Here is a 27,274-nt window from a genome sequence, read left to right on the forward strand (position 1 = left end):
GTGTAGCCATTAACAATAATAAAACTGAGAACTTAGCTACACTAGATAGTAAGTTTTAACAACATTCAAATTTCATTTGGCATCTGATACTGTTATTTATTTCATTTATTTGCTTACATAGAACCATTAATTCCACAGCAATTTATAGACATTTTTCATCACTGTCCCCATTCGGGCTCACAATCGAAATTCCCTATCAATATGTCTATGGAGTGTGGGAGAAAACCAGAGAACCCGGAGGAAACCCACACAGACACGGGGAGAACATACAAACTCCTTGCAGATGTTGCTCTTGGTGGGATTTGAATCCATTGTGCCCTTCCATGTGCAAAGGGTTCCAGGAAAAGTGTGCAAGGAAAAACATTGAAGGGGAACCAAGATATTCTGTGGGAAAGCCAAAATTTGTCCCCCACCGATCACAGTGATAGTATATTTTTATGATTCACAGTCACTTAATGAGATGGGAATACCCATTTGTGCAGAGGAACCAAGTCAGGGGCTGCTCTCTATATATATTTTAGTATTTCTGATCACCGCTGGGGCCTCATTCATGTACAACCAAGACCTTAGAATTTACCTATAATGTCAGTGTCCAGGTCACAATTGTACTTTATATGGGGTTAATCAGAATCCCTGTAAATGATGGCAGCTGTGTACTGACTACTATTTAACACGAGTTTAACTGCGATTGACTAATTCTGAACACAATCACATCCCAAATTATAAGAGGGTGTTCACACTTATGCAACCATATTATTTTAGATTTGTTATTTTAATCTTTTACCTAAAAATAATTTCAGTTTCTTTCTCAATGGATTTGTTCAGAATATGGGTGACATTAAAGGTGGAAAAAGTTCTTAAATTATTCTTTTTTGTGTGATTTTTTTATATCAGAAAAAACATTGAATTTTAACAAGAGTATGCAGACTTCTTATATCCACTGTACATGCTGATCACAATGTTAACTAAGAACCTCATTTATTTTGCTTTGCCGCAGTAAAGTTCTGTATAATATTTGGATGTGCGATCAATATCTTCTTTTTCTGCAGTTATGTTATCAAATTCACATATTGCATATTTGGTGCAGATTTCACAATTTCCATTTCAAGAGAGATATATGCAAATTGTCTCTTTAGAGTGAAAGAGGACTAGAACTCTAGCACCATCTATTGGAAGCAGCAATCCTAACAGTCAATATTGACTAAAGGGAATCGGTCACTCCCTGGCACTTATCTGACCTCTAATATGGGCATACAGGTGATAGAAATGTGAATCTATACCTACCTGTGTGCCCCATATTAGAGGTCTTGTTGGTGTGAAATGTCCTTTTATTCATTCTGGTTTCTGATGTGTTCCCGTCCTGGGGCCCGAAAGAAATCCCAGACTCCTGTGTGAATTACAATATTTCCCCCCTCCCCTGCACATCGCAGTGCCCTGTGACGTGCAGTCACTGTGGCCAGATCTCGCACCTGTGCACTTCACCTTTTTCGCAAGGCGCACTTCTTCCCCCGCACCACCAAACACCTCTTCCTACCGGCATGGGGCCCGCAGCCATGGCCCCACTCCTACTGCCACCGAACACCCCATCCTACCAGCCTGGAGCCTGCAGCCATCGCCCCAACTCCTGCCTTCGCCAGAAGCTTCCGGCAGCAGCGACCCTGGGACCCCGCACCACCGCAGCCCGTAAGTTCCACCGCAGCTACAATTCAGATTATAAGATGCACACCCCTTTCCCCCCCACAGCTTTGGGGAAAAAAGTGCATCTTATAATCCAAAAAGTACAGTACATATATTTTTAGTGGATTTAACAGAAGGGCATCCAATTTTTCATAATTTCATCATTTTTTCATTGTTCTCATCCTTGGTATGCCGCCTAGATAACTCTAATACGGGTGAACAGTAATATACCATACCCTCTATCATTTTTTGATCTGGACATGATTTTAGTTAAACCAAATAGCTCTATTAACACTAAATAATTTTACTGAGAGATATAGAATAAATGTATTGGCCCCTCTGTATCTCTACTATATAGATATGTAGTTAGCCTCACTTCAATTTCAGTTGGTTTCAGCGATAGTAATCGAGTTACAGCTCATCTAATATTTTCCTTACAATATAACTTGAATCTTAATCAGTTTTAGCAATAGTAATTATGTTTGAGACTCTCTCCACACCATGTAGCACTATTACTGCACCTAATTGGATTATAAACTTGTTTTTCTTCTGCTTTGATAATATTATATTACTTACCCTTCTCCCTGGTTTATTTCTGTTCTTTTCTTCCTTTAAAATTGTTCCTGGTGTCCTATGACAGGTACTTGATAGGTCTAATAAGTCCAATAAGTCTCCAAATGGTTTTGAACATATGCTCCTGCATCATAGTCCAGATATACTACTGCTTGTGACTTCTCCGCTCCACTAAACTAGATATGATATGAGCCAAACGTTTTTCTCCCACGCTTTGAACTCAGTTAACCCGGTCCTCCGAGTTCAGCGCAGGAGTGTTTTTTTTCAGTCCCGAATTCCTCCTTTGATGCAGCTAATGATTCATGTTAATGAGACAATGATGATAATTTAATAGATGAATCAGAAAATCAATTACTGAAATTAATGAATTTATTTTTAACTTAATAAAATAAAAACGAAATTATTTTAATTACATTATTTTAGCAAAATCAAAATATAAATTTTGCATTTTTAACATGGTTCAAATAACTATTGCTACTCATAATACATCCCGTTATTACATCATTGTACATCAATATACTCATCACATATCTCTGACTGGGAGCCTTTCCAGCACATTTTTTCTCCTCACTTCACATAGTTTATTAATACACTGAAAAATCAGATTGGGATATAACTTCCCAAACAGCAAGGCACCTTGTGGCTCTCTTTTCCATCCCACACATCACATTAAACAAGACAACTTTTTGAATGATCCACTCTTTTATTGTCATTTTATTTATACCTTATTGTCAAATATATGTATGTCCCTCTGTTAGTTCCACTAAAAATATGTTATTATAGCTGTCAATTTATGACAACGGCATTTAACATATGCCAACAGAGGGGCTTGTCATTCCCTGTGAACATTGGTGCACCCATTACATAATCGTGGGGTGCTTATGGGTTGCCACCACAGCTGGGGGTCTTTTGAAGACCCTCGTGCCTGTCATTACGATAATCCTGTGAAAGCCAGCCTGCTGCTAGCGTTCATAGGAGATTGTGATTTTCTCCATACATGCTGATGCATTACTATGTATAGTACAAGAGATCAAACGATCGCACCTTCAAGTCCCCTAAGGGGACTATAAGATATAGTAAAAAGTAAAAATAAAGTTTTTAAAAATATGAAAAAAAAAAAATACAAAAGTTCAAATCACTCTCCTTTTGCCCCATTAAAAATAAAACAATTACAAAAAAATACACATATTTGGAATCACTGAAAAGTCTGATCTATCAAAATAAAAAATAAATTAATCCAACGTAACAAGAAAAAGGATCAAAACACCAGAATTATTTTTTTGGGCTGCTGCAATATTGCAATAAAGTGCAATAAGAGGCAATCAAAACATCGTATGTACCCAAAATGATATCAGTAAAAATGTGCTCCATCCGCGGCTGTTAAAGGCACATGATGGATGATTAAATCATGACATATGACGTAAATCTACTTCATATGTCGTGAAGGGGTTAGTGAAATGCTATAAAGGTAAATCCCTCGTTTAGGCCTTGTGGGCTTCAAGAGTCAAGCCTATAGATCCACCTGGCTTCTTCTTGCAGCAGGGCTCTGTCTAGATTACCCTTTCTAGGTCCCAGATTTGTCTTTCTAAAATAGTACCACAATATATGTTTTTTCTGTACACAGTCAGTGATCTTTAACACAAAAGAGATGTTTAGCTACTGTTTAATAGATAAAATGTCTTTAATTTGGAATTAATGTATTAGCAGTAACCAGAATTAAATACATTGCAAAGAAGAACTGGTGTTAGGTCATCATTACCATGTAGCATACAGTTTATTATTATTTTCTTAAAATGCAGAAGGAAATGTAACAGCTGAAAAGATTGAAAAATACATGAGTAGTCTAAATTCATGTAAACATATCCACTGCCAAAATATAAATGTGTCTAAAAAATATATACAGACATAAATTTTACAACATAAGATTCTCAGCCTTTCAACATGGGGGAGCCCTAGGAATTTTTTTCTCTTTGACTCTGATTCCCATCCCTATAAAAAGCATTAAAGATGCTTAATGTGAGGGAAGGTAGAGCCTTGAGTTGGCCATACATATTTGGTCGAACCTGCCTCTTTCAGCTGGCCCAGCTGACCATCTTCTGTTATATAGGAACCCTCCAAAAGAGTGACACTGACAGCACATAAGATTTCATGCAACTCAATGACCCCGATTCATCAATGATGAGGAGGAGTGATGGAGTTAGATGCTCGTGGTGCATACCCCTCCATGAATCAGGAGCGTCTGACAAGTGCATCTCGACACAAATTCTTCTCCAGTCCTGACCTGGAATAAGATTTCAGGCGTAGTAAATGCCACAGCTCGTCATGAATTAGGCGAGCTGTGACGTCACACCCCAACACAACCCAGCCCTACCACAGCTCCACCATTTTGGTGTAGCTTGAAGAAATTGGTGTTAAAACACCAAAAGTCACCAAATTTTTGCAGAACCTTAAGTTGAACAAAATTGTTACGACTTTTCAAAGCAATTTTTGCCACAATTCTTCCAAAATTGCTTTGATGAATCGCAGCTAATGTATTCCTTTATTCTGCACCTGGTAAAAGGTAAAATCAGTCAGTTCAGCAGCAATACAAAAAGTCTCTGTAGCGATAGAAGAAAAATGAGCTTAAAGGGAACCTGTCAGCTGATTCATGCCCAAACCCAGGCAGCAAGAATCAGAGCACGGCAGGTATGTTTTTCTTGGGCATTTTAGATAAAATATAGTTTGAAGATCCGTCCAGGGACCATAGTCTGGTGCTTCCTTTGGCTGCTTTTTCCCAGTGCTGTGAAAGGTGATTGACAGGTCTATCGCTGTGGGAAAGACCTGTCAATCACCTGGAGTGGCACTGAGAGAAGCCAGCTGGGGACAGCGCCAGACTAGTCTTGTCTCCGGTTATGGTCACAGCTGGATCTTCAAACTATATTTCTGCAGTTTTGTTTTATTTAAATGCATGTATTATTGGCTAAAAACAATTTTTGCATTTTTCTCAAAGTATCTTTACATGATTTTAGCTATGAAATAATATTTTTTTTTCCCATGATGTGGTGAGTGGTGTTATCTTCTACTACAAGGGACTTTCAGTGACTTTTTGTATAATGACAGAGCACCACTGACTCAGACAGCTATGTGTATGGACTATACCTGTGTATATCATTGTGCATTTATGGGAAGAAGACGGTAAGCCAACTGGCTTCCCTTTTGCCTGTTAAAATATGTTAAAGTTAAAACTACCTTGAAGAATCTAATTATCATGACCCGTATATGTTTTATACCCTAGTTTTTCTTCCATTTCCTTCCCTCTCCCCCCACTCCTTTATTCTATAATATTACTTAAGAATTTTTGTTCTTTAGGGTTTTAAATTGATATAGAAAAATGTATAATTTCTATTACACACCCTGTTATATAATTCCCCTTTTATTTTCTGCATTCCCTACGAATTATGCAATGTTATAATAAAATCAATAAAATTATTTGGAAAAACAGCAAAGATAAGCATTATAAAGTGTGCTGTCAGAATGAGCTCGCTGATGGATACTCATTTAAACATTCTGCAGCCAGTGATAGACAGAGCAACACATGTATTTTGCAAACATGTATGACGTCCTATTTTACACATAAATAATGTAAAATAATAATGCCCAAATATCACTTTAATACTTTTATAGCATTAGGCATTAGCAGCCATCTTGTTGAGCAAAATGAATGGAGTAGCAGTGCTGGTGACATGTTAGAAGCATTTTAGACCTCCTTCGTAATAAAAATACACTGATTGCCATTCATAATGATAGAAACTGTCTATAGGCCCATTTAGACAAGTTAAAATTTAGGGAACAAGAATTTGTAGGAACGCTTATTCCCAATTATCGGCATGTCCGCACACTTTGGAAAACACCCAATGAATTAGCAAAATGCTGGTTTGTGTTAAGGGCTCATCTAGTAATAAGGTGTATTCTCTAAACTGTAGATCCGGGTGAGGAGCATGGACAGAGGCGATGAGGAACCCGGCACGGACTAGTACATAGGAAGCAGAGACATGGAAGAAGGGAGCAGGCCCGGCCCTGGAGCAGGGACAGGTAAATGACAGCACCCACCTTTTAGAGACCCTTCCAGAAGAGACTGTTAAAAAAGAAAGGGGATGATTGGTATGACATCTAATGAGAAAGACTGGAGCATTAATATGGAGTGCTGCAATATGTTTAATTCCTGGAGTAGCCAGAAAGAAGAGAAGAAAGGGATTAGACATTTCGGCAAAGTACTTTCAAAACAAGGTAACATCTTTTAGGTGGAGAATTAGAAGAAACAGAAATAGAAACAAGAAAATGTTAGGGGTTCAATTATATATGGTGGTAAGTCATCAGAAGTGTTATTTGGTTTAAAGAACCTGGAAAGGGCACGTTCTACATTTGTTTTTGGTTGGATAGTAGGTGAGGATGAAATCAAACCACAAAAATAAGTGACTATTGAGCTTTATGGAGATGCATCCTATGGGCTGACTGAAGATACTCCAGATTTTTGTGGTCTGCACATTATAGATGGTCACCAGAAACTTAGCTCATTCAAGTGAATATCACCATTCCTCTAGAGTTAATCTCATTGCTAAATTCATGACTGCCAATGAAGCAATTCTGCTCTAATAAAAATAATTTCTTCAAGTAGAAAACTCAGTAATAATTTCAAGATTCTGAAGTATTTAGTGATAGAACTGCTTCTACATCAATAGTGGATGCATCCACTTCAAGGAAGAATAGTCTGTCAACACTAGGATGTTATAGTATCAATGTAGTCGAAAAACAAAATTCAAATTGCTTGAACAGTTGAGCAGCAGAATCCAACCACTTCCAAGAATTAGATCCCTTCTGAGTGAGAGCCATAAAGGGAGCCACCACTTGGGTATAGTTGTTAATGAACTGGCAGAAAAAGTTTGCAAAGCCTAAGAACTGTTGGATAGCTTTAAAGGGGTATTCTCAAGTTGTCTCTAAGGCTATGTGCCCACGTTGCGGACCTGAAGCATATTTTTTACGCTTCTCCCTGGCGGGAAAATCGCATGCGGATATTACATGCGGTTTTCCCGCCAGGTAGAAGCGTTTGTGAGGGAGAAGCGTAAAAAATATGCTTCAGGTCCGCAACGTGGGCACATAGCCTTAAGCAATGCAATCAGTTTGGCGTTTCCTTACATCTTGATTTCTAGCAGATTGGGTTCTCCTTCTTGAGTGACAGCACTGGTGAATAGGACTGTAGTCCTGGTAGAACTATAAGACTATGTGCCCATGTAGCAGATTTGATGCAGAGCGTTTTTGCCTCTCTCTGGCAGGAAAAAACGCATGCAGATTTACATACGTTTTTTCTGCCAGAGAGAAGCGTTTTTTCAGCGTTTTTACATGCGTTTTTTCAAGCACTTTTCCAAGCGATTTTGAGCATCACTTGGAAAAGTGCTTGACAAGTGGGTCACACTATATAAATCCATGCAACCGGCATGTATTTATATTGTGTGACCAACTTAGATGCTTTAAATGCAGCATCTATAGTAAAAAAAAAGAATTAAAAAGTTAAAAATGAAAAAACCTGTATATTCACCTCTCCAATCTCCTCCCGGCAGCGATCCTCTCTCCTTGGCGTCCCGCGGTGTACTTGCAGGACCTGCGGGGTGACGTCATTTAGTCAGCTGATGGTCACGCGACCATCACCTGACCGCTGACGTCAGCGGTCGCGTGACCATCAGCTGACTAAATGACGTCACCGCAGGTCCTGCCAGTACACCGTGGGACGCCAAGGAGAGAGGATGCGGCCGGGAGGAGACCGGAGAGGTGAGTATACAGGTTTTTTTATTTTTAACTTTTTTATTTCTTTTTTTCACTGCGTGGTAGCAGGGATGAAGAGGAGTTGTAGTCTCCTCTTCATTCTGGATACCACACGCACCGCGATTACACCGCAAATTTGCGGCTATTGAATTTAATTGAAACGCAGCAAATCCACATATACCTGCGGGTTTGCTGCGTTTCAATGTTCCTCCATAGCCACGAATTTGCAGCATAATCGCGGTAGAAATGGTCATGCTGCGTTTTGCAACGCAATGTGAATCCGGCGTGCTAATTAGCACATCATGTGCACAGCACATCCGAATTCACATTGCTTAGTATGGCGTACGGTTTTACAAGCGTTTTCGCGGCTGTAAAAACGCCGCAAAAACGCTACAAAAACGCTACGTGGGCACATGGCCTAAAGCTCAGAACACGTTCTGCTATAAAACAATTAGCTATAAGTGGTCTGTTCTGATTCTACACTGTTATCCCTGTATTTATACATAGAGATAACAAGGCTTTTGAACAAGCACACAGCTCCAGATCTGCTGTGAAAGCAGCTGGACTGGTAATTTATAACTGCATCTCTTGAGAAGATGAGAGGGAGAGGGGGGAGGGGAGCAGCTAACTGCCCTATAGAAATCAATGGACTGGAGAGAACTGGCTGGGATGTTAAGAGTTAACCCCCCCTTCTGGAATGTAGTTACTGCATAGTCTTGGTCAGGCACTGGGTGCCAAGCTCCATGGAAATGAGTTGTACACTATAAAAGATAAAATATCTCATTGCAGGAGAATGATAACAGATAGTAAAAAGCAAGTAAATTGCAAACTTGCTTAATTTCATGCTAACTAATTAAAGAAATGTAATAACTTGAGAACATCCCTTTAAGACCAACAAGTTGTGACCAATCCAACATGACAGAAATTTTCTCTGGATCCATATGCAGACCTTAGGAATAGATGTTATAGCTGAGAAACAGCAATTCAAGAAGCCCAAATAAACATTCTTCTAGCTTGCCATAAACATGGTGTTGACATAGAGTAATCTATTCAAAATAGAGCGGACATGAAGACAGTGCTAATCCAAGTCTCTGCGGAAGACTAGGCTTTCATCCAGATAGACTAGTACATATTGGTACAGGATGTTGTGCAATATTTCCTAAAAAAATGATGGAATACAGCCTGTTTACTGCATAATCCAAAAGGCATTATAAGATATTCCTCATGACCATCATGGGTATTGAATGCAGACATCGATTTTTCATTGTCTTTAACCCCTTCCAGACTGGTCGATTTTCCATTTTTGTCACTTTCATTTTTTCCTCCCCTTCTTCCAAAGGCCATAACTTGTTTATTTTCCCATCGGCATATCCATATGAGGGCTTGTTATTTAAGGGAGGAGTTGTAGTTTTGAGTTTAGCTTGATTCATTTTACCATATAATGTACTGAAAAACAGAGAAAAAATCCAACTGCAGTAAAATTGCAAAAAAAAACCCCAGCAATTCTGCATTTGTTTGGGGGTTTTATTTTTACAGCATTCATTGTACTATAAAATTAACCTGGAAACACGATTCTCCAGGTCAATACAATTATGGGAAAAACAAACTTGTAAAGTTTTTTTTTAAAGTGGTTAAAAAAAAACAGAAATTTATTTTAAAAAATAAAACTTGCTTGTATCACCATTTTCCTAGATCCATAATATTTTTTTTACCTTTTTATTGATACCATTTTTAGGTAGATACAATGTTTTGTTATTACTTTTCTGTCGTAGTTGTGGAAATTGAAAAATCACAATTCTGGCATTACGATTTTTCTTTCTGTTTACAGCATTTACCGATCATGTTAGTTAATTTTATATTTTGATAGATCAGACTTTTACAGAAGCAGCAACACCACATATGTCTATTTTTCCTCATTTTTATTAGAAGAAAAGATGGAGGTGATTTGAATTTTTACATTTTTGAAATTTTTGTTTTCATTTTTTTAAACATTTATTTCAATGTATTTATTTTAGTCTAATTCTACTGTATTGCAGCATATTGTAAAAATCATTGTCTCCTATGAAGCCCAGCCACAGGCTGGTTTTCACAAATACACCATTGTGCCAAGGGCAATGGAAGTATCTTGCGCTGCTGATTAAATGACAAGGAAAAAACACAAAGTGAGCTGGGGTTTAAGTTGGTATACATGCTACATATAAATGCATGTTCATGTTACTGTAAAAGTCAGAAGGCCGGTAAAACCTAGGATTTACCGGTCAATCTGGACATTTACCGAGGCCGTCGGTAAAAGCTCAAAATGAAAAGTAAAATTGGACTTTTACCTGTGAAGTCTTGGTAAATGTTGACATTTACCGTCGAGCGTGGTAAAAGTTGCACAACCTTTAGCCAAAATAACTGCGAACAACCGCTTACTGTAACCATCAATGAGTTTCTTACAATGCTCTGCTGGAATTGTAGACCATTCTTCTTTGGCAAACTGCTCCAGGTCCCTGATATATGAAGGGTGCCTTCTCCAAACTGCCATTTTGAGATCTCTCCACAGGTGTTCTATGGGATTCAGGTCTGGACTCATTGCTGGTCATCTTAGAAGTCTCCAGTGCTTTCTCTCAAACCATTTTATAGTGCTTTTGGAAGTGTGTTTTGGGTCATTGTCCTGCTGGAAGACCCATGACCTCTGAGGGAGACCCAGCTTTCTCACACTGGGCCCTACATTATGCTGCAAAATTTGTTGGTAGTCTTCAGACTTCATAATGCCATGCACACGGTCAAGCAGTCCAGTGCCAGAGGCAGCAAAGCAACCCCAAAACATCAGGGAACCTCCGCCATGTTTGACTGTAGGGACCGTGTTCTTTTCTTTGAATGCCTCTTTCTTTTTCCTGTACACTCTATGTTTATGCTTTTTCCCAAAAAGCTCTACTTTTGTCTCATCTGACCAGAGAACATTCTTCCAAAACGTTTTAGGCTTTCTCAGGTAAGTTTTGGCAAACTACAGCCTGGCTTTTTTATGTCTCGGGGTAAGAAGTGGGGTCTTCCTGGGTATCCTACCATACAGTCCCTTTTCATCCAGACGCCGACGGATAGTACGGGTTGACACTGTTGTACCCTCGGACTGCAGGGCAGCTTGAACTTGTTTGGATGTTAGTCAAGGTTCTTTATCCACCATCCGCACAATCTTGCGTTGAAATCTCTCGTCAATTTTTCTTTTCCGTCCATATCTAGGGAGGTTAGCCACAGTGCCATGGGCTTTAAACTTCTTGATGACACTGCGCACGGAAGACACAGGAACATTCAGGTCTTTGGAGATGGACTTGTAGCCTTGAGATTGCTCATGCTTCCTCACAATTTGGTTTCTCAAGTCCTCAGACAGTTCTTTGGTCTTCTTTCTTTTCTCCATGCTCAATGTGGTACACACAAGGACACAGGACAGAGATTGAGTCAACTTTAATCCATGTTAACTGGCTGCAAGTGTGATTTAGTTATTGCCAACACCTGTTAGGTGCCACAGGTAAGTTACAGGTGCTGTTAATTACACGAATTAGAGAAGCATCCCATGATTTTTCAAAGGGTGCCAATACTTTTGTCCACCCCCTTTTTTAGGTTTGGTGTGTAATTATATCCAATTTGGCTTTAGGGCAATTCTTTTTGTGTTTTTTTCATTGAAGACAAATTAAATGAAGAGAATAATACCAAAGAATTTGTAATTGCAATTATTTTCAGGAAGAAACTGAGTATTATCTGACAGAATTGCAGGGGTGCCAATACTTTTGGCCAGCACTGTATATGCTATCAGGTACATTGATAGCAGAAATTACCTAGTTACTTTTAGGTGGATTCAACAGAGCGGAGAGAGGATTCACAGGTCTGATCTCGGAAAAAGGAAATAGATTGAGTAAAGCAGACAGGGGGCAGAAGGCAATTAGCCAGCTTGCTGGATCAGAGTTTTACATTAGATGAAGTAAATTACTGTAAAAGCATGTGGTAGCTAAGTTCTAGACTTTGCTGAATACTCAGGAAGGTGGCAGCTGGCTGAGGAGGCCTAAAGAGGCCTTGTGTGATGATGTCAAAGGCGTGGACAAGTACAGAGAGAGGCAGCCATATGAGAAGGGAGCAAGGCCCGGTGCTGGAGCCGGGGCAGGTGAGTTACAGTTAGTCAGTTGCGCTAATTTTTAGGCAGGCTTAAAAGTCATTGTTATCAGCAGCACATTTTCTTGTGTAAACAGGTGAAATGCTGCCAATAATATGATATTCTTTGGGCACAGAACAATCATATTATTGATCGTTCTGTGCGCATAGAGTGTTTGTTGGCCTGTATAAACAGCTTATATACAGCCAAAGGTCATTTAACATCCTGGATCATGCCATAATAACCCATCATAACAGGACTTTATCAAACATGATTGTTATATGCATGTACGATATGCACCCAGCTGTTCCCAATATATGGTAGTCTCCACAAGATCATATAGTTGAATGTTGTTGCCTACACCAAAAGCAAAGAAAAATATATAAATGACTCTCAACAAAGCATGAACTTTAGTTTACATCCGCCATAACTGTATGAGGATAATTTTCATTGTATATATAGCATTTGAAATTCAATAAATCTTTGTCTGTAATTCTTCGTGTTTTTTCACTGCAGTCACAAGATGTATGATTTCCTATTTGTTTATAGTCGACCATAACAACCTATTATTTTTTATATCTAAGTAAAAATGGATTCGATGCATATTTTACAGAATGGCAATAATTTTAGTGAAAATGTATACAAAGAAGAGATGCAGATTAACATGCATTTTTTTCTCATGATTAGACTGATAATTCCAGAATGTGTTTCATTACATTCCCGGAAATATTGTTTCATGGATTGTAATAAAAGTGCTTCCTTCCACCATGAAAGCCTTTACCCATGCCAGTTGGAAGTTTGTTGTTCACACCCTCTTAGTGGATTTTGGGTGCTACAGGCTGAACGGCTTTGCTGGTAAGGCAATTTGTTTTTTATTTTTGACCACCATTTTTTTTTTCAAATATGTGCTCAAATATGGCATTAGTGATGACGACCATAAAAAGATCAAATGTTGCTATTGATAATTTATTTTTTTCAAAATATATTTCTCTGAATTGTGTCTTTTTGGACACAATCACAGAAATCGTTGGTCCGTTTTGTATGGTTAAACCCTAAAAATAAACATAAAAACCATATACATTTCCTTTTTTGTATGAGTGCTGTCTTTCACCGGAAGGTGGGTCTCTTAGTGTGAGATGATGCAATTGCCCACTCTAAGTCATCCCGAAATAATTTTTGTCCATGTTCTGGTGTTTTTTCTCCACTCACTAATGCAGAACGAGGCCTTGGAGATGTTGGCGTGGAAGAGCCACTTAAGCTCTCGAACATAAAATATTCAGCGTTACTGTAACTTTCACAGCAGATACTTGCAGGACGTTGTCTGTAAAGAAAAATACATTTTGCAGCAAAGTTGCTTATAAGAAATATAAATAGTAAAGGCCGTGGTGGCCAAAAAATGCACAAATCCTGAGATATTAAAAGGAATTTATCAGTAGGATTAACCCTCCTAAGCCATCTATACGGGCATGTAGGTCATAGGAAGCTGAACAAAATGATACCTTGATATCTGCAATCTGATATCTTATACCAGAGAAATCCATATTTATCTTACTATGTGAATGAGCTATTAAGATCTTTTGGCCGGACACAAATCTCCTTAAGAATCTGCCTCCTGAGCTTATTTTAAATGTAAGCGGGTGTTACCAGTGTGAGACATATAATGACTGACAGTCTGCTTTTCTGATCTCACTGCAGAGCTGTGCCTGATTATAACTAACACAGTATAGTAGAGATGAAATGTCTCATTACAAACACATTTGCAGTAGCAGTCATTGTCTCATAGTGTTGTCAGCTCTGCTGAAGACCAGTGCCTATTTTCAACTTACACAGTATAGCAGAACTGAACATTGTCTCATACCAAACACATTTGCAGTTGTCCTCTCACAGTGCTGTCAGCTCGGCTGTACTGCTCTTCCCCCCACGCTGGCTGAGAGAGGACTGCGGCTACAAATGTGTTTGTAATGAAAAACCTCTTCTCACAACTTTGAACAAAGCTGCTTGATACCGCACAGGCATTATCCATGCATAGTGGATTGTATTGCACAGGAAACCAGGCTGAACAACATACATATATTGGGTAGGGTGATCTATATCTACAAACCTTTTTATATTACTGTGTTTGTAATGAGACAAAGTTCAGCTCTGCTTGATCTTACTGACAGATTCCCATTAACATAAACATTTAGGCTTCACTCGGACATCAGTGTTGCACGTACGTGATGTATCTGCTTTTTTATGGATGTACCGTCATATGCACCCATTATAATCTATGCAAATCTCATGGAGACAAATCTGTTTTTTTCTGGTATGGTGAATGAAAAGTACCATTAGAAGTTTATGTGTCCGTGAAAAATGCATGCAGCACACAGATGGCTTTCGTGTGCTGTCCAAATTTAACATTGCAAACGATAGGAGAAGCTTTGTGATATTTTTATTTATGTACCAATCCATGAAAAACACTTATGACACTGATCAAACGCTGATGACGCATTAATGGTAAAAACGGATGCACAGGCTGTACACTGATAACACACTGATCCAAAACACTGATGTTAAATCAACCTGAAGCACTTTGGAATTTCCTGTGCTCTTCGAATATTTAAATAGTTTGGACTTTTACAGGCCTGACAATGTCCATTGTGTTTATTTTTATTTTTTACATTTTTTTTATTTTTAAAGGGAATCAGTCAGCAGGTTTTGCTATGTAATCTGAGAACAGCACAATGTAGAGACAGACAGCCTGATCATAGGCCTCCAGGTGTTTTGCCAACCCATCAATACCACCCTGTCTAATCTTTAGGCAGCATTCATTGTGTAGTGTAAATGGCGTGACAACTTCATTTTGTGATTTATTATGATTATAGTGATTTTAAGTTTATATTTTGTTATATTTAAATAATAAAAACACTTAAAATGTTATGGGTCTTTGAATGCGGTAATAGAAATAATTTTTTTACTTCGCTTTTAACGAAGCCGTGTGAAATTTTTAACGTTTTCATTATTTTCGAGCAACCTATGCTCTGCCTCCCTATACTGATTGGCGGACATACAACATTTCTAATCCAAACCTTATACTAAATTTTGAGTTCTAATTGTATTAAGCCCAAATGTTTACGCCATGTGTGCGTTGCAGCCTATCGGCGGCTGTGGCCATCACAGTTCTATTAGGGCAGATGTATGATGGAACTGTGAAAGCTGCAGCCGATCATTGGTACTGATAGACTGCAGTGCCCACATGGCAAAAACAAAATCAGGAGATGATCGGGATACCCAACACCGACATAGGAGGAGTTGGTCCAATCTGGGAAGTAAGTATGCTTTTTTTTTCATTTTATTCAGCACATATCTCCAATAGAGAAAACCCCTAAAATTCATCCAGCGTCTGTCACACAAACAATGATTCATTTTCCTAAAACTACAGTAGTATTTTCTTCACTGAAAAAAAGGTGCATTCAACAAGGCTTACTACGGAGAATTACACACGTACGGCACAATACCTGGTGAAACGTGATGATGATCGTGACTTGCCGCAGAGAGATTCAGCAGCACATGCGACCTGGGCAGCATTTCCTCTCACTGTGGAGTCACCAAACAATATAAATGAGCAGGGAAATTATGGAAAATTGTATTCTAAAGCTTACTGAAGATATATTAATAATATATCAGTCTTTTAGGACATAGACATGGCATCAGATCTCAAGAGGTTTTCTTATGCAGAAAAGTCTGTCTATATGGATATAAAGTAGGGCATAAGGCAGTCCTAGCTGGTTGCCCTCTGACCAAAACCCCCTCCTGTAAGGCGTATTTAATAAATTTTAAATTCAATGTGTATAATCAACTATTTGACATATATGTGTGTAGATATACAGTATATATATATATATATATATATATATATATATATATATATATATATATATATATATATATATATATATATATATATACAGTACAGACCAAAAGTTTGGACACACCTTCTCATTTAAAGATTTTTCTGTATTTTCATGACTATGAAAATTGTACATTCACATTGAAGGCATCAAAACTATGAATTAACACATGGGGAATTATATACTTAACAAAAAAGTGTGAAACAACTGAAAATATGTCTTATATTCTAGGCTCTTCAAAGTAGCCACCTTTTGCTTTGATGACTGCTTTGCACACTCTTGGCATTCTCTTGATGAGCTTCAAGAGGTAGTCACCGGAAATGGTTTTCACTTCACAGGTGTGCCCTGTCAGGTTTAATAAGTGGGATTTCTTGGCTTATAAATGGGGTTGGGACCATCAGTTGTGTTGTGCAGAAGTCTGGTGGATACACAGCTGATAGTCCTACTGAATAGACTGTTAGAATTGGCAAGAAAAAAGCAGCTAAGTAAAGAAAAACGAGTGGCCATCATTACTTTAAGAAATAAAGGTCAGTCAGTGCGAAAAATTGGGCAAACTTTGAAAGTGTCCCCAAGTGCAGTTGCAAAAACCATCAAGCGCTACAAAGAAACTGGCTCACATAAGGACCGCCCCAGGAAAGGAAGACCAAGAGTCACCTCTGCTTCTGAGGATAAGTTTATCAGAGTCACCAGCCTCAGAAATCGCAGGTTAACAGCAGCTCAGATTAGAGACCAGGTCAATGCCACACAGAGTTCTAGCAGCAGACACATCCCTTCAACAACTGTTAAGAGGAGACTTTGTGCAGCAGGCCTTCATGGTAAAATAGCTGCTAGGAAACCACTGCTAAGGACAGGCAACAAGCAGAAGAGACTTGTTTGTGCTAAAGAACACAAGGAATGGACATTAGACCAGTGGAAACCTGTGCTTTGGTCTCATGAGTCCAAATTTGAGATCTTTGGTTCCAACCACCGTGTCTTTATGCGATGCAGAAAAGGTGAACGGATGGACTCTACATGCCTGGTTCCCACCGTGAAGCATGGAGGAGGAGGTGTGATGGTGTGGGGGTGCTTTGCTGGTGACACTGTTGGAGACTTATTCAAAATTGAAGGCATACTGAACCAGCATGGCTACCACAGCATCTTGCAGCGGCATGCTATTCCATCCGGTTTGCGTTTAGTTGGACCATCATTTATTTTTCAACAGGACAATGACCCCAAACACACCTCCAGGCTGTGTAAGGGCTATTTGACCAAGTAGGAGAGTGATGGGGTGCTATGCCGGATGACCTCCACAGTCACCAGACCTGAACCCAATCGAGATGGTTTGGGGTGAGCTGGACCGCAGAGTGAAGGCAAAAGGGCCAACAAGTGCTAAGCATCTCTGGGAACTCCTTCAAGATTGTTGGAAGACCATTTCCGGTGACTACCACTTGAAGCTCATCAAGAGAATGCCAAGAGTGTGCAAAGCAGTCATCAAAGCAAAAGGTGGCTACTTTGAAGAGCCTAGAATATAAGACATATTTTCAGTTGTTTCACACTTTTTTGTTAAGTATATAATTCCACATGTGTTAATTCATAGTTTTGATGCCTTCAGTGTGAATGTACAATTTTCATAGTCATGAAAATGCAGAAAAATCTTTAAATGAGAAGGTGTGTCCAAACTTTTGGTCTGTACTGTATATATATATACATACCAGACATGAAGCTTGCCTTTATTACCCCCAAGGTGCAACAATGTCCTGGATTTTAGTACTGAACTCCGATTATTTTCCTGTTCTCATGTTGTCATACCAGTAAAACTTGTGTCCACAGATGATGTATTGGTATACGCTGGTGTGAAAAAGTGTTTGACCCCCTTCCTGATTTCTTATTCTTTCACATATTTGTCACCCTTAAATGTTTCAATCACAAACCAAATTTAAATATTAGACAAAAATAATACAAGTAATCACAACAGGCAGTTTTTAAATGAAGGTCTTTATTATTAGGGGGAAAAGAAATCCAAACCTACAGGACCCTGTGCAATCAAGAAATCACTTACCTAGGACCTGCCTAACAAAGTGAAGCAGACCAAAAGATCCTCAAAAGCTAGACATCATGCTGCAATCCAAAGAAATTTAGGAACAAATGAGAAACAAAGTAATTGAGATCTATCAGTCTGGAAAAGGTTATAAAGCCATTTCTAAAGTTTTGGGACCCTGGCGAATCACAGTGAGAGCCATTATCCACCTTCCCAGGAGTGGACAGCCTATGAATATTACCCCAAGAGCGCAGCAACGATTCATCCAAGAGGTCACAAAAGACCCCACAACAACATCTAAAGAACTGCAGGCCTCACTTGCCTCAGTTAAGGTCAGTGTTCATGACTCCACTAGAAGAAAGAGACTTGGCAAAAATGCATGCATGGCAGAGTTCCAAGACACAAACCACTGCTGAGCAAAAAGAACATAAAGGCTCGTCTCAGTTTTGACAGAAAACATCCTGATGATCGCCAAGACTTTTGGGGGAATACTCTGTGGACTGAAGAGACAACAGTTGAACTTTTTGGAAGGTGTATGTCCCATTACATCTGGCCTAGAGGTAACACAGCATTTCATAAAAGGAACATCATACAAACAGTAAAATATGGTGGTGGTAGTGTGATGGTCTGGGTCTATTTTGCTGCTTCAGGACCTGGAAGACTTGCTGTGGTAAATGGAACCATGAATTCTGCTGTCTACCAAAAAATCCTGAAGGAGAATGTCCGGCCATCGGTTCGTCAGCTCAAGCTGAAGCGCACTTGGGTTATGCAGCAGGACAATGGTCCAAAATACACCAGCAAGTCCACCTCTGAATGGCTTAAGAAAAACAAAATTAAGACTTTGGAGTGGCCTAGTGAAAGTCCTGAACTTAAACCGATTGAGATGCTATGGCATGACCTTAAAAAGGGGCAAACATTTTTTACACCACTATATATCTCATATTATTTCACTCCTTTGACTTTCCTGTCAGTTTTCTTCTAAAATTATCCTTGCTCACTTCTCCAAACAATGGCGCTGACTTTGTCCCTCAATTTAACTCTCTAACTGACCCTAAAGCCCTGTTCACACTGCATTTCTCCAGTGAGGCTAGGGCAAGGGTCCCCAACCTGTGGCTTGCAAGCCCATGATGTGTGCTCACGGCTGCTTGCAAGCTTTGTGCATTAGCAACTATGAAGAGCAGGTCTCCAGATGGTGAATTTTGTGAGTAGTCCTGCAAAGAAGAGCAGATCTGGATGTGCACATTCTGGCCTTGAGGGTTTGGAGATAATTTAAGTATGCTAAGCTGGAGACCATATGATGCTAACTGTCAGAGGAGGTGCTTGATGTCACCGCTATTCATTTCGGCTCTTGCACTGTCCTTGTGAGACCCTGCGCCTGTGAACTGAGGTAACTTTACAGACTTCATCTCAGTTCACAGCCGCCGGGCGGGAGACCTGCTTCAGTCTATGGTGCTTCGTTCTCTGAACAGGGCTTCATACACTGGACCACGGAGAACGAGATCTTCGTGCAACCTCGATGTGAACTACGGCAGGCCGGAGTGTTTTTTTTTTTTTTAAATAACTGGGTTATTAATGAGGGTGTCTGACAGATGCTTCTCCATTACTAACCCATGGTCTTGATTTCAGCACCAGTTGCTGACATCAACCCCAAAACCATCACCCCGGTTGCCAATGTACCAGGGCAATTGGGAAAAGCCGAGGCTAAGCGCCAGCATTGGCACATCTAATGGATGTGCCATTTCTGAGGTGGCTGAGGGCTGGTCTTATTAGGCTGAGAAGGGTGAATATCCATGGACCTTCCCAGCCTATTAATATCAGCCCGCAGCTGTCTGCTTTGCCTTTGCTGGTTATTAAAAATAGGAGGGACCCCACATAATTTTTTTGGTCCCCCCATTTTTAATAACCAATAAAGGCTAATCAGACAGCTGCATGCTGATATTAATAAGCTGGGAAAGTCTGTGGTTATTGGCCCCTTCCCAGCATAATAAGACCAGCTCAGAGCTGTTTGCTTTTCCTTGACTGGTTATAAAAATAGGGGGGACCGCACATAGTTTTTTTAAAATATTTATTTATTTCTTTAACACGCTTATATAGGTGGGGTCACGTGGTGCACCGGACAATCACAACCATGCCAATAATTAAGGAACTTGTTTTTACGGATTTGAATTCCACCCTTTGTCAGAACAGTTGTGGTATGAGGGGTCCTTCCCAATACAACACACATATTTGCCCACACACATTGGGGTAAATCTAAAAGAGGTATAAAAAGAATTAAACTAGATCAAGTAATGTAAATGACACTTGTCGGGAGGCCAAAAATGTTACAACTTTTCTCACTTTCTCTGCCTGCCATGTTAGGACTTCTCTTGGGATTAACTGCTGGGATGTGGCTCATTCTCAGCTGGCCCCTCAGGGACCCCGTTTCTTCTCCTCTCTGGGACAGAAATACTTGAATATGATGCGCAGTATTAATGCTTTCTGACTGTAGGGGCACACAACATTCACCTTGAAGACAAATGGCAAAACAGAAAAGATGGAATAAATAAGCATAAAACATTCAAGCATGCATCATGAGCAATACAGATACTTGCACTTACCATAGGAGTCTCCCCCATCTGTTGGACGAATACTTAAGAGTATGTGCCCAGCACAGGTAGATTGGGTGAGATCTTCAATCAAGGTGAGCTATGAGGATATATACAAAGTAGAGATTTTTTAATGCAGAATTGTGTATTTTCACGTTACAGAAAATATTTCATAATTTCTTCTCAGTCATTCGGCTTCTCACCTCAGGCAGATCTTGCTCTGACCAACCAAGCTTTAAGAATGCTGCCCCTTCTGAACTGTGGGCACTGTTTACACTACTTTGTGGAGCGCCTGAGAAAAAAGACCCGAAAGATATAAAGCAGTAATAAAAATAGGATCATAGGAATGATGATTCATAATGCATCTCATCAGTGTTAATAAAATGGCTGAATCTTGTGCAGTTTGAAATGGGTTGGATTTTGAACACATTATTTTTCTTGATATTTGACCTTTGGGTGAAGCATACAATCAGCCAAAAGTGAATTTCTACCTTTTACCAGCATGTCGCTTTTAAGTTCAAATCTATGTACTAATAACTTTCTTAATTTGTTGTTATTAATGGCTGGAGACCCACTTTTCTGATAGCCGCCTTCCTTGCAGAGACACAGACTATCACTAGAGGAGCTTATTGCATATTGTGATGGCGGCAAACCAGCATGTTATTTCATTGTATGTAGGGAAAGGTGAAATGAACTTTACAGCTGCATTTACACTGAAAGATAATTGTGAATGAGCTTTCTTAAAAAGGTTCTTTTCATAATTATCTTGCCATGTAAACAGGCTGTCGATCACCCCCGTGCAAAATGCTTATTCAATGGGAGAAAAGATCTTTTGTGCAATGTAAAAGATCATCGTTCTTGGCCATGCATTGTCCAGTGTAAACAGGTTTTGAACTGCTGAAAACCATGACAGCCTATGTGCAAGGAGCGATCTATCTGTCAGTGCACATTGTTTACTTTGGTCTGCCTGTGCAAATAGACTATTACACGACCTATGATCCGCAAAGGTTTTCTGATTGGCGGTCATGTCATGCCGCTGGTCAGTCCATGTAAACAGACTCGAAGGTTACAACAGATTATCAGACAAAATGATGGAGCTTATTAAAGAACTAGATGGTGGCCCGATTCTAACGCATCGGGTATTCTAGAATATGTATGCGGCCGACCGGGCGCAATCAGCAGAGCGGTGTTTAAATTTGGCGGCAATATCACTGATTGGTCGCGGCTGGCGACCACGACCAATCAGCAGAGCGGTGTTTAAATTTGGCGCCAATAATGTTGATTGGTCGCGGCCGGCGACCGCGACCAATCAGCTAAGCCGTGTTTAAATTTTGCAGCAATAATGCTCATTAGTCGCGGCCGGCAGCCGCGACCAATCAGCGAATCCTATTAGTGAGGACCGGGGAGCGGCGCTGCCTGTGCGGGTACTTCCGCTGCGATTAGCCGGGAGATGAGCGGCTGCTCGCAGCAGAAGTATCCCGACCGGCGGCGCCGCTTCCCGGTCCTCCCTTCACACTTGCCGTCGGGAGATCAGCGGCCCTAGGCGCTGATCTCCCGACGGTAGCCGCATGGAGGGCTGCGGCGCCGCCGGTCGGAGTACTTCTGCTGCGAGGAGCCGGGAGATGAGCGGCTAGCGCCGGTCATCTCCCGGCTGCATCGCTGCTGACCTCCGTGCGGCAGATGAGCCGCTAACGGCCGCCATCTTTTTCTGAAATCTCGCGTCGCTGATTGGCCGCGGCCGGACCAATCAGCGACGCGGGATTTCCTGGACAGAAGGACAGACAGACGGGATAAGACAATTATATATATTAGACTAGATGGTGGCCCGATTCAAACGCATCGGGTTTTCTAGAATATGTATGCAGTACACCGGGCGCAATCAGCAGAGCGGTGTTTAAATTTGGCGCAAATATCGCTGATTGGTCACGGCGGGCGGCCAATCAGCACAGCGGTTTTTAAACTTGGCGCCAATATCGCTGATTGGTCGTGGCCGGCGGCCGCGACCAATCAGCACAGAGGTTTTTAAATTTGGCGCCAATATCGCTGATTGGTCGTGGCCGGCGGCCGCGACCAATCAGCACAGCGTTTTTTAAATTTGGCGCCAATATCGCTGATTGGTCGCAGCCACCGGCGAACCGTGTTAGCGAAGGACAGAGAGCATGTTTAAATTTGGCGCCAATCAGCACAGCGGTGTTTAAATTTGGCGCCAATATCGCTGATTGGTCGTGGCCGGCGGCCGCGACCAATCAGCGAACCGTATTACTGAGGACCGGGCAGCGGCGCCGTCCCTCTCTTCACACTTGCCGTCGGGAGATCAGCAGCCCAAGCCGCTGATCTCCCGACGGTAGCCGCATGGGGGTCAGCGGCGCCGCAGGTCGGGGTACTTATGCTACTAGCAGCCGGGAGATGAGCGGCTAGCGCCGCTCATCTCCTGGCTGCATCGCCACTGACCTTTGTCCGACAGATGAGCCACTAACGGCTGCCATATTTTTCTGAAATCCCGCGTCGCTGATTGGCCGCGGCCGGACCAATCAGCAACGCGGGATTTCCTGGACAGACGGACAGACAGACAGACAGACAGACGGGATAAGACGATTATATATATTAGATAATGAGTTAACATGGACTGTTATACCTTTAAGGCATAATGATCGGAACTCAATGTATCCTTGGGACCGGCTTTGCGTTTTAATAATGGCTTCAATACTCAGGAATTTAAGGCTATACCTGCAATCTAGACAAGTAAAAAAGGAGATATGAACAGAATTATTCAGAGGAAGCTTGTTATTCTGGCACAACATTATACTTTATATTTTACCTCTTTGAGACAAAGCATGAAGTCCAACATCAAATGTGGTGAACACTGGTGAATGGTCACTGGTTACAATATCATCTGTACAACCTGCAGAATAAAAAAAAATATATAGAAGCTTTATAGCGATGAAGGAAAAATATCAGAACAGTGGGGGTCCGACATACACAATCCAATAATTAGTCGTTATTAGCTCCGGCAGTTGCTTGATGTACATAGTATACAGAGCAGAATACCACAGCTCTGTACACTGTATAGAGGCCATTACCAGGTACTGCAGCTAGCTCCTAATGGAATGAATGGGAGCTGATCTGTGCTGCGCAAGAGTGGACTCTACACAGAGCTGTGCTGCACAAGAGTGGACTTTACACAGAGCTGTGCTGCGCAAGAGTGGACTCTACACAGAGCTGTGCTGCGCAAGAGTGGACTCTACACAGAGCTGTGCTGCGCAAGAGTGGACTCTACACAGAGCTTTGCTGCGCAAGAGTGGACTCTACACAGAGCTGTGCTGCGCAAGAGTGGACTCTACACAGAGCTGTGCTGTGCAAGAGTGGACTCTACACAGAGCTGTGCTGTGCAAGAGTGGACTCTACACAGAGCTGTGCTGTGCAAGAATGGACTCTACACAGAGCTGTGTTGCGCAAGAAAGGACTCACTACTGAGAGGAACAGAAGCAGCTATCTGCAGACCGGACATACACAGAGCTGTGCTGCGCAAGAGTGGACTCTACACAGAGCTGTGCTGTGCAAGAATGGACTCTACACAGAGCTGTGTTGCGCAAGAAAGGACTCACTACTGAGAGGAACAGAAGCAGCTATCTGCAGACCGGACATAACCGCAAGAGAAGTATGCTGCCTCCCAGGGGCGAAGATCAAGGATGTTACCGATAGGATACCGAAGCTCATCAGTTCCAATCATGTCCACCCATTTCTTCTGATACATGTTGGTACCAATGACACGGCAAAGAAGGACCTACCGACAATCTGCAAGGACTTTGAAGCATTGGGGAAGAAAGTAAAAGAACTGGATGCGCAGGTAGTTTTTTCTTCTATCCTTCCAGTAGACGGGCATGGCGTCAGGAGATGGAACAGGATCCTTGATGTGAACAACTGGCTGAGACGATGGTGCAGACAACAAGGATTTGGATTCCTGGACCACGGTGTGAATTATCTCTATGACGGACTCCTTGCCAGAGACGGACTACACCTCAACAAACCCGGGAAACACACATTCGCCAGGAGACTCGCAACACTCATCAGGAGGGCGTTAAACTAGAAGAAGAGGGGATGGGAATAAAAATGCCGGACACGAACATGCAACCAGAGAACATACTAATGAAAGATATGAAGTGCGACAAAGAAGGTCCAAGACAAGATACTTGGAAGGGAGGTAAGAAAATTTCTAATACAATCCACAGGGAGAAGATTGGAACAAAACAAAATCGTGTAAACTGCGTGCTAGCAAATGCCAGGAGCCTGACAAACAAGATGGATGAACTGGAAGCAGAAATATCTACAGGTAACTATGACATAGTGGGAATAACCGAGACATGGTTAGATGAAAGCTATGACTGGGCAGTTAACTTACAGGGTTACAGTCTGTTTAGAAGGGATCGAAGAAGTCGGAAAGGGGGTGGAGTCTGTCTATATGTAAAGACGTGTCTAAAGCCTACAATACGGGAGGATGTATGGGAGGGAAATGAGGAGGTCGAGTCCTTATGGGTGGAGATACAAAAAACAATAGTAAAATAATCATAGGAGTCTGTTATAAACCACCAAATATAGCAGAAGCCACGGAAAGTCTATTAATGAGACAAATAGACGAAGTAGCAAAAAATAACGAGGTGATTATTATGGGGGACTTCAACTACCCCGATATAGACTGGGAAGCCGAAAGCTGTAGATCTCAGAAAGGAAACAGGTTTCTGTCAATTATCAAAGACAATTATTTGTCACAACTTGTGCAGGAACCAACTAGAGGGACGGCCCTTTTAGACTTAATATTAACTAACAGGCCAGACAGAATAACTGAGGTGCAGGTCGGGGGGCACCTGGGAAATAGTGACCACAACATTATACAATTCCACATGTGCTTCAGTAGGGTGCCCAGCAAGGGAGTCACAAAAACACTGAACTTCAGGAGGGCAAAGTTTGATCAGCTAAGAGATGCCCTTCACCTTATAGACTGGGATAGTATCTTTAGTAATAGGAGCACGGATAGAAAATGGGAAATTTTCAAAACAGTCCTACATAGTCACTGTAGAAGGTACATACCTTATGGGAATAAAAGGGCTAGGAATAGGAGGAAGCCAATGTGGCTAAATAAGGAAGTCAAGAGGGCAATGAAAAACAAAAAAAGGGCTTTCGGTAAACTTAAACAAGAAGGCAGCGAGGAAGCGCTAATATCTTATAGGGAAAAAAACAAAATCTGTAAGAAACAAATAAGAATAGCTAAAGAGGAGGCAGAGAGACTAATTGCCAAGGAAAGTAAAAAGAATCCCAAACTGCTCTTTAACTATATAAACAGTAAAAGGATTAAAACTGATGGAGTTGGCCCATTGAAAAATAACCTGGGTAAAATCATAGAGGGGATGAGGGTAAAGCAAACCTACTGAATAGCTTCTTCTCCACTGTTTTCACAAAAGAAAACAATTTATCGGAGGAAATGCAGAGTGATAAAGTAAAAACCCTCCGCTAAATATCACCCACCTAACCCAGGAGGAAGTTCAGAAACGCCTAAATAATATCAAAATAGACAAGTCACCAGGCCCAGATGGCATACACCCCCGGGTACTAAAAGAATTAAGTAATGTGATAGACAGGCCGTTGTATCTTATATTCAAGCACTCTTTATGGACAGGGACTGTCCCACTAGACTGGCGCCAAGCAAATGTGGTACCAATATTCAAAAAGGGGTCTAAAAGTGACCCTGGGAACTATAGACCAGTAAGCTTAACATCTGTTGTGAGTAAATTGTTTGAAGGATTTCTTAGAGATGCTATTGTAGAATATCTTAATGATAATAACTGTCTAACTCCATATCAACATGGATTCATGAGGGATCGCTCCTGCCAAACAAACCTGATCGCCTTCTACGAGGAGGTGAGCTCACAGCTGGACCGGGGAGAGTCAGTGGATGTTGTATACCTTGACTTCTCCAAAGCGTTTGATACCGTGCCACACAAAAGGTTGGTATATAAAATGAGAATGCTTGGTCTGGGGGATAATGTGTGCAAGTGGGTAAATAGCTGGCTGAGTGATAGAAAGCAGAGGGTGGTTATCAATGGAGTAAGCTCAGGGGGTGTCAGGGTTACTAGCGGGGTGCCTCAAGGGTCTGTCTTGGGCCCTATATTATTTAATATATTTATTAATGATCTAGTGGAAGGGTTGCATAGTAAAATAGCAATATTTGCAGATGATACTAAACTTTGTAAAGTAGTTAATACAGATGAGGATAGGGCACAGCTACAGGAGGATTTAGATAAATTGGGGAGTTGGGCCAAAAAATGGCAAATGGGGTTCAATGCCGATAAATGTAAGGTCATGCACATGGGAAAGAAAAACAGCAGTCACCCATACATATTAAATGGGAAACCTTTGGGGAAATCTGACATGGAGAAGGACCTGGGCGTCTTGGTTAATAGCAAATTAAATTGGAGTGCGCAGTGTCAGGCAGCAGCTGCGAAGGCAAATAGAGTCATGGCATGCATCAGAAGAGGAATAGGGGCATATGATGAGAACATTGTTCTTCCTCTGTATAAAGCGCTGGTAAGGCCGCACTTAGAATATTGTGCACAGT

At 41.0% G+C, this 27,274-nt stretch overlaps 1 protein-coding gene across 1 annotated transcript in view; it reads right to left on the minus strand.

Annotated features, from left to right (window-relative positions):
• Window positions 1-11,884: 11,884 nt before the first annotated feature.
• Window positions 11,885-27,274, minus strand: part of LOC141153177 (phosphatidylinositol 3,4,5-trisphosphate 5-phosphatase 2A-like) — a 124,232-nt gene continuing 108,842 nt past the window's right edge. Inside the window, exons 17-23 of the mRNA XM_073637877.1 lie at window positions 23,483-23,566; window positions 23,300-23,398; window positions 20,868-20,956; window positions 20,677-20,764; window positions 20,417-20,584; window positions 15,670-15,748; window positions 11,885-13,493 (exon numbers count right to left, since the gene is read on the minus strand). Of these exons, the coding sequence (XP_073493978.1) occupies window positions 13,280-13,493; window positions 15,670-15,748; window positions 20,417-20,584; window positions 20,677-20,764; window positions 20,868-20,956; window positions 23,300-23,398; window positions 23,483-23,566 (821 nt within the window). The 3' untranslated portion in view covers window positions 11,885-13,279. The remainder of the gene's footprint in view (window positions 13,494-15,669; window positions 15,749-20,416; window positions 20,585-20,676; window positions 20,765-20,867; window positions 20,957-23,299; window positions 23,399-23,482; window positions 23,567-27,274) is intronic.

Source organism: Phyllobates terribilis, unplaced genomic scaffold (assembly GCF_046119375.1).
Source record: "Phyllobates terribilis strain yellow unplaced genomic scaffold, ASM4611937v1 Scaffold_7__3_contigs__length_470593459, whole genome shotgun sequence".
NCBI classification, from domain to species: Eukaryota; Metazoa; Chordata; class Amphibia; order Anura; family Dendrobatidae; genus Phyllobates; species Phyllobates terribilis.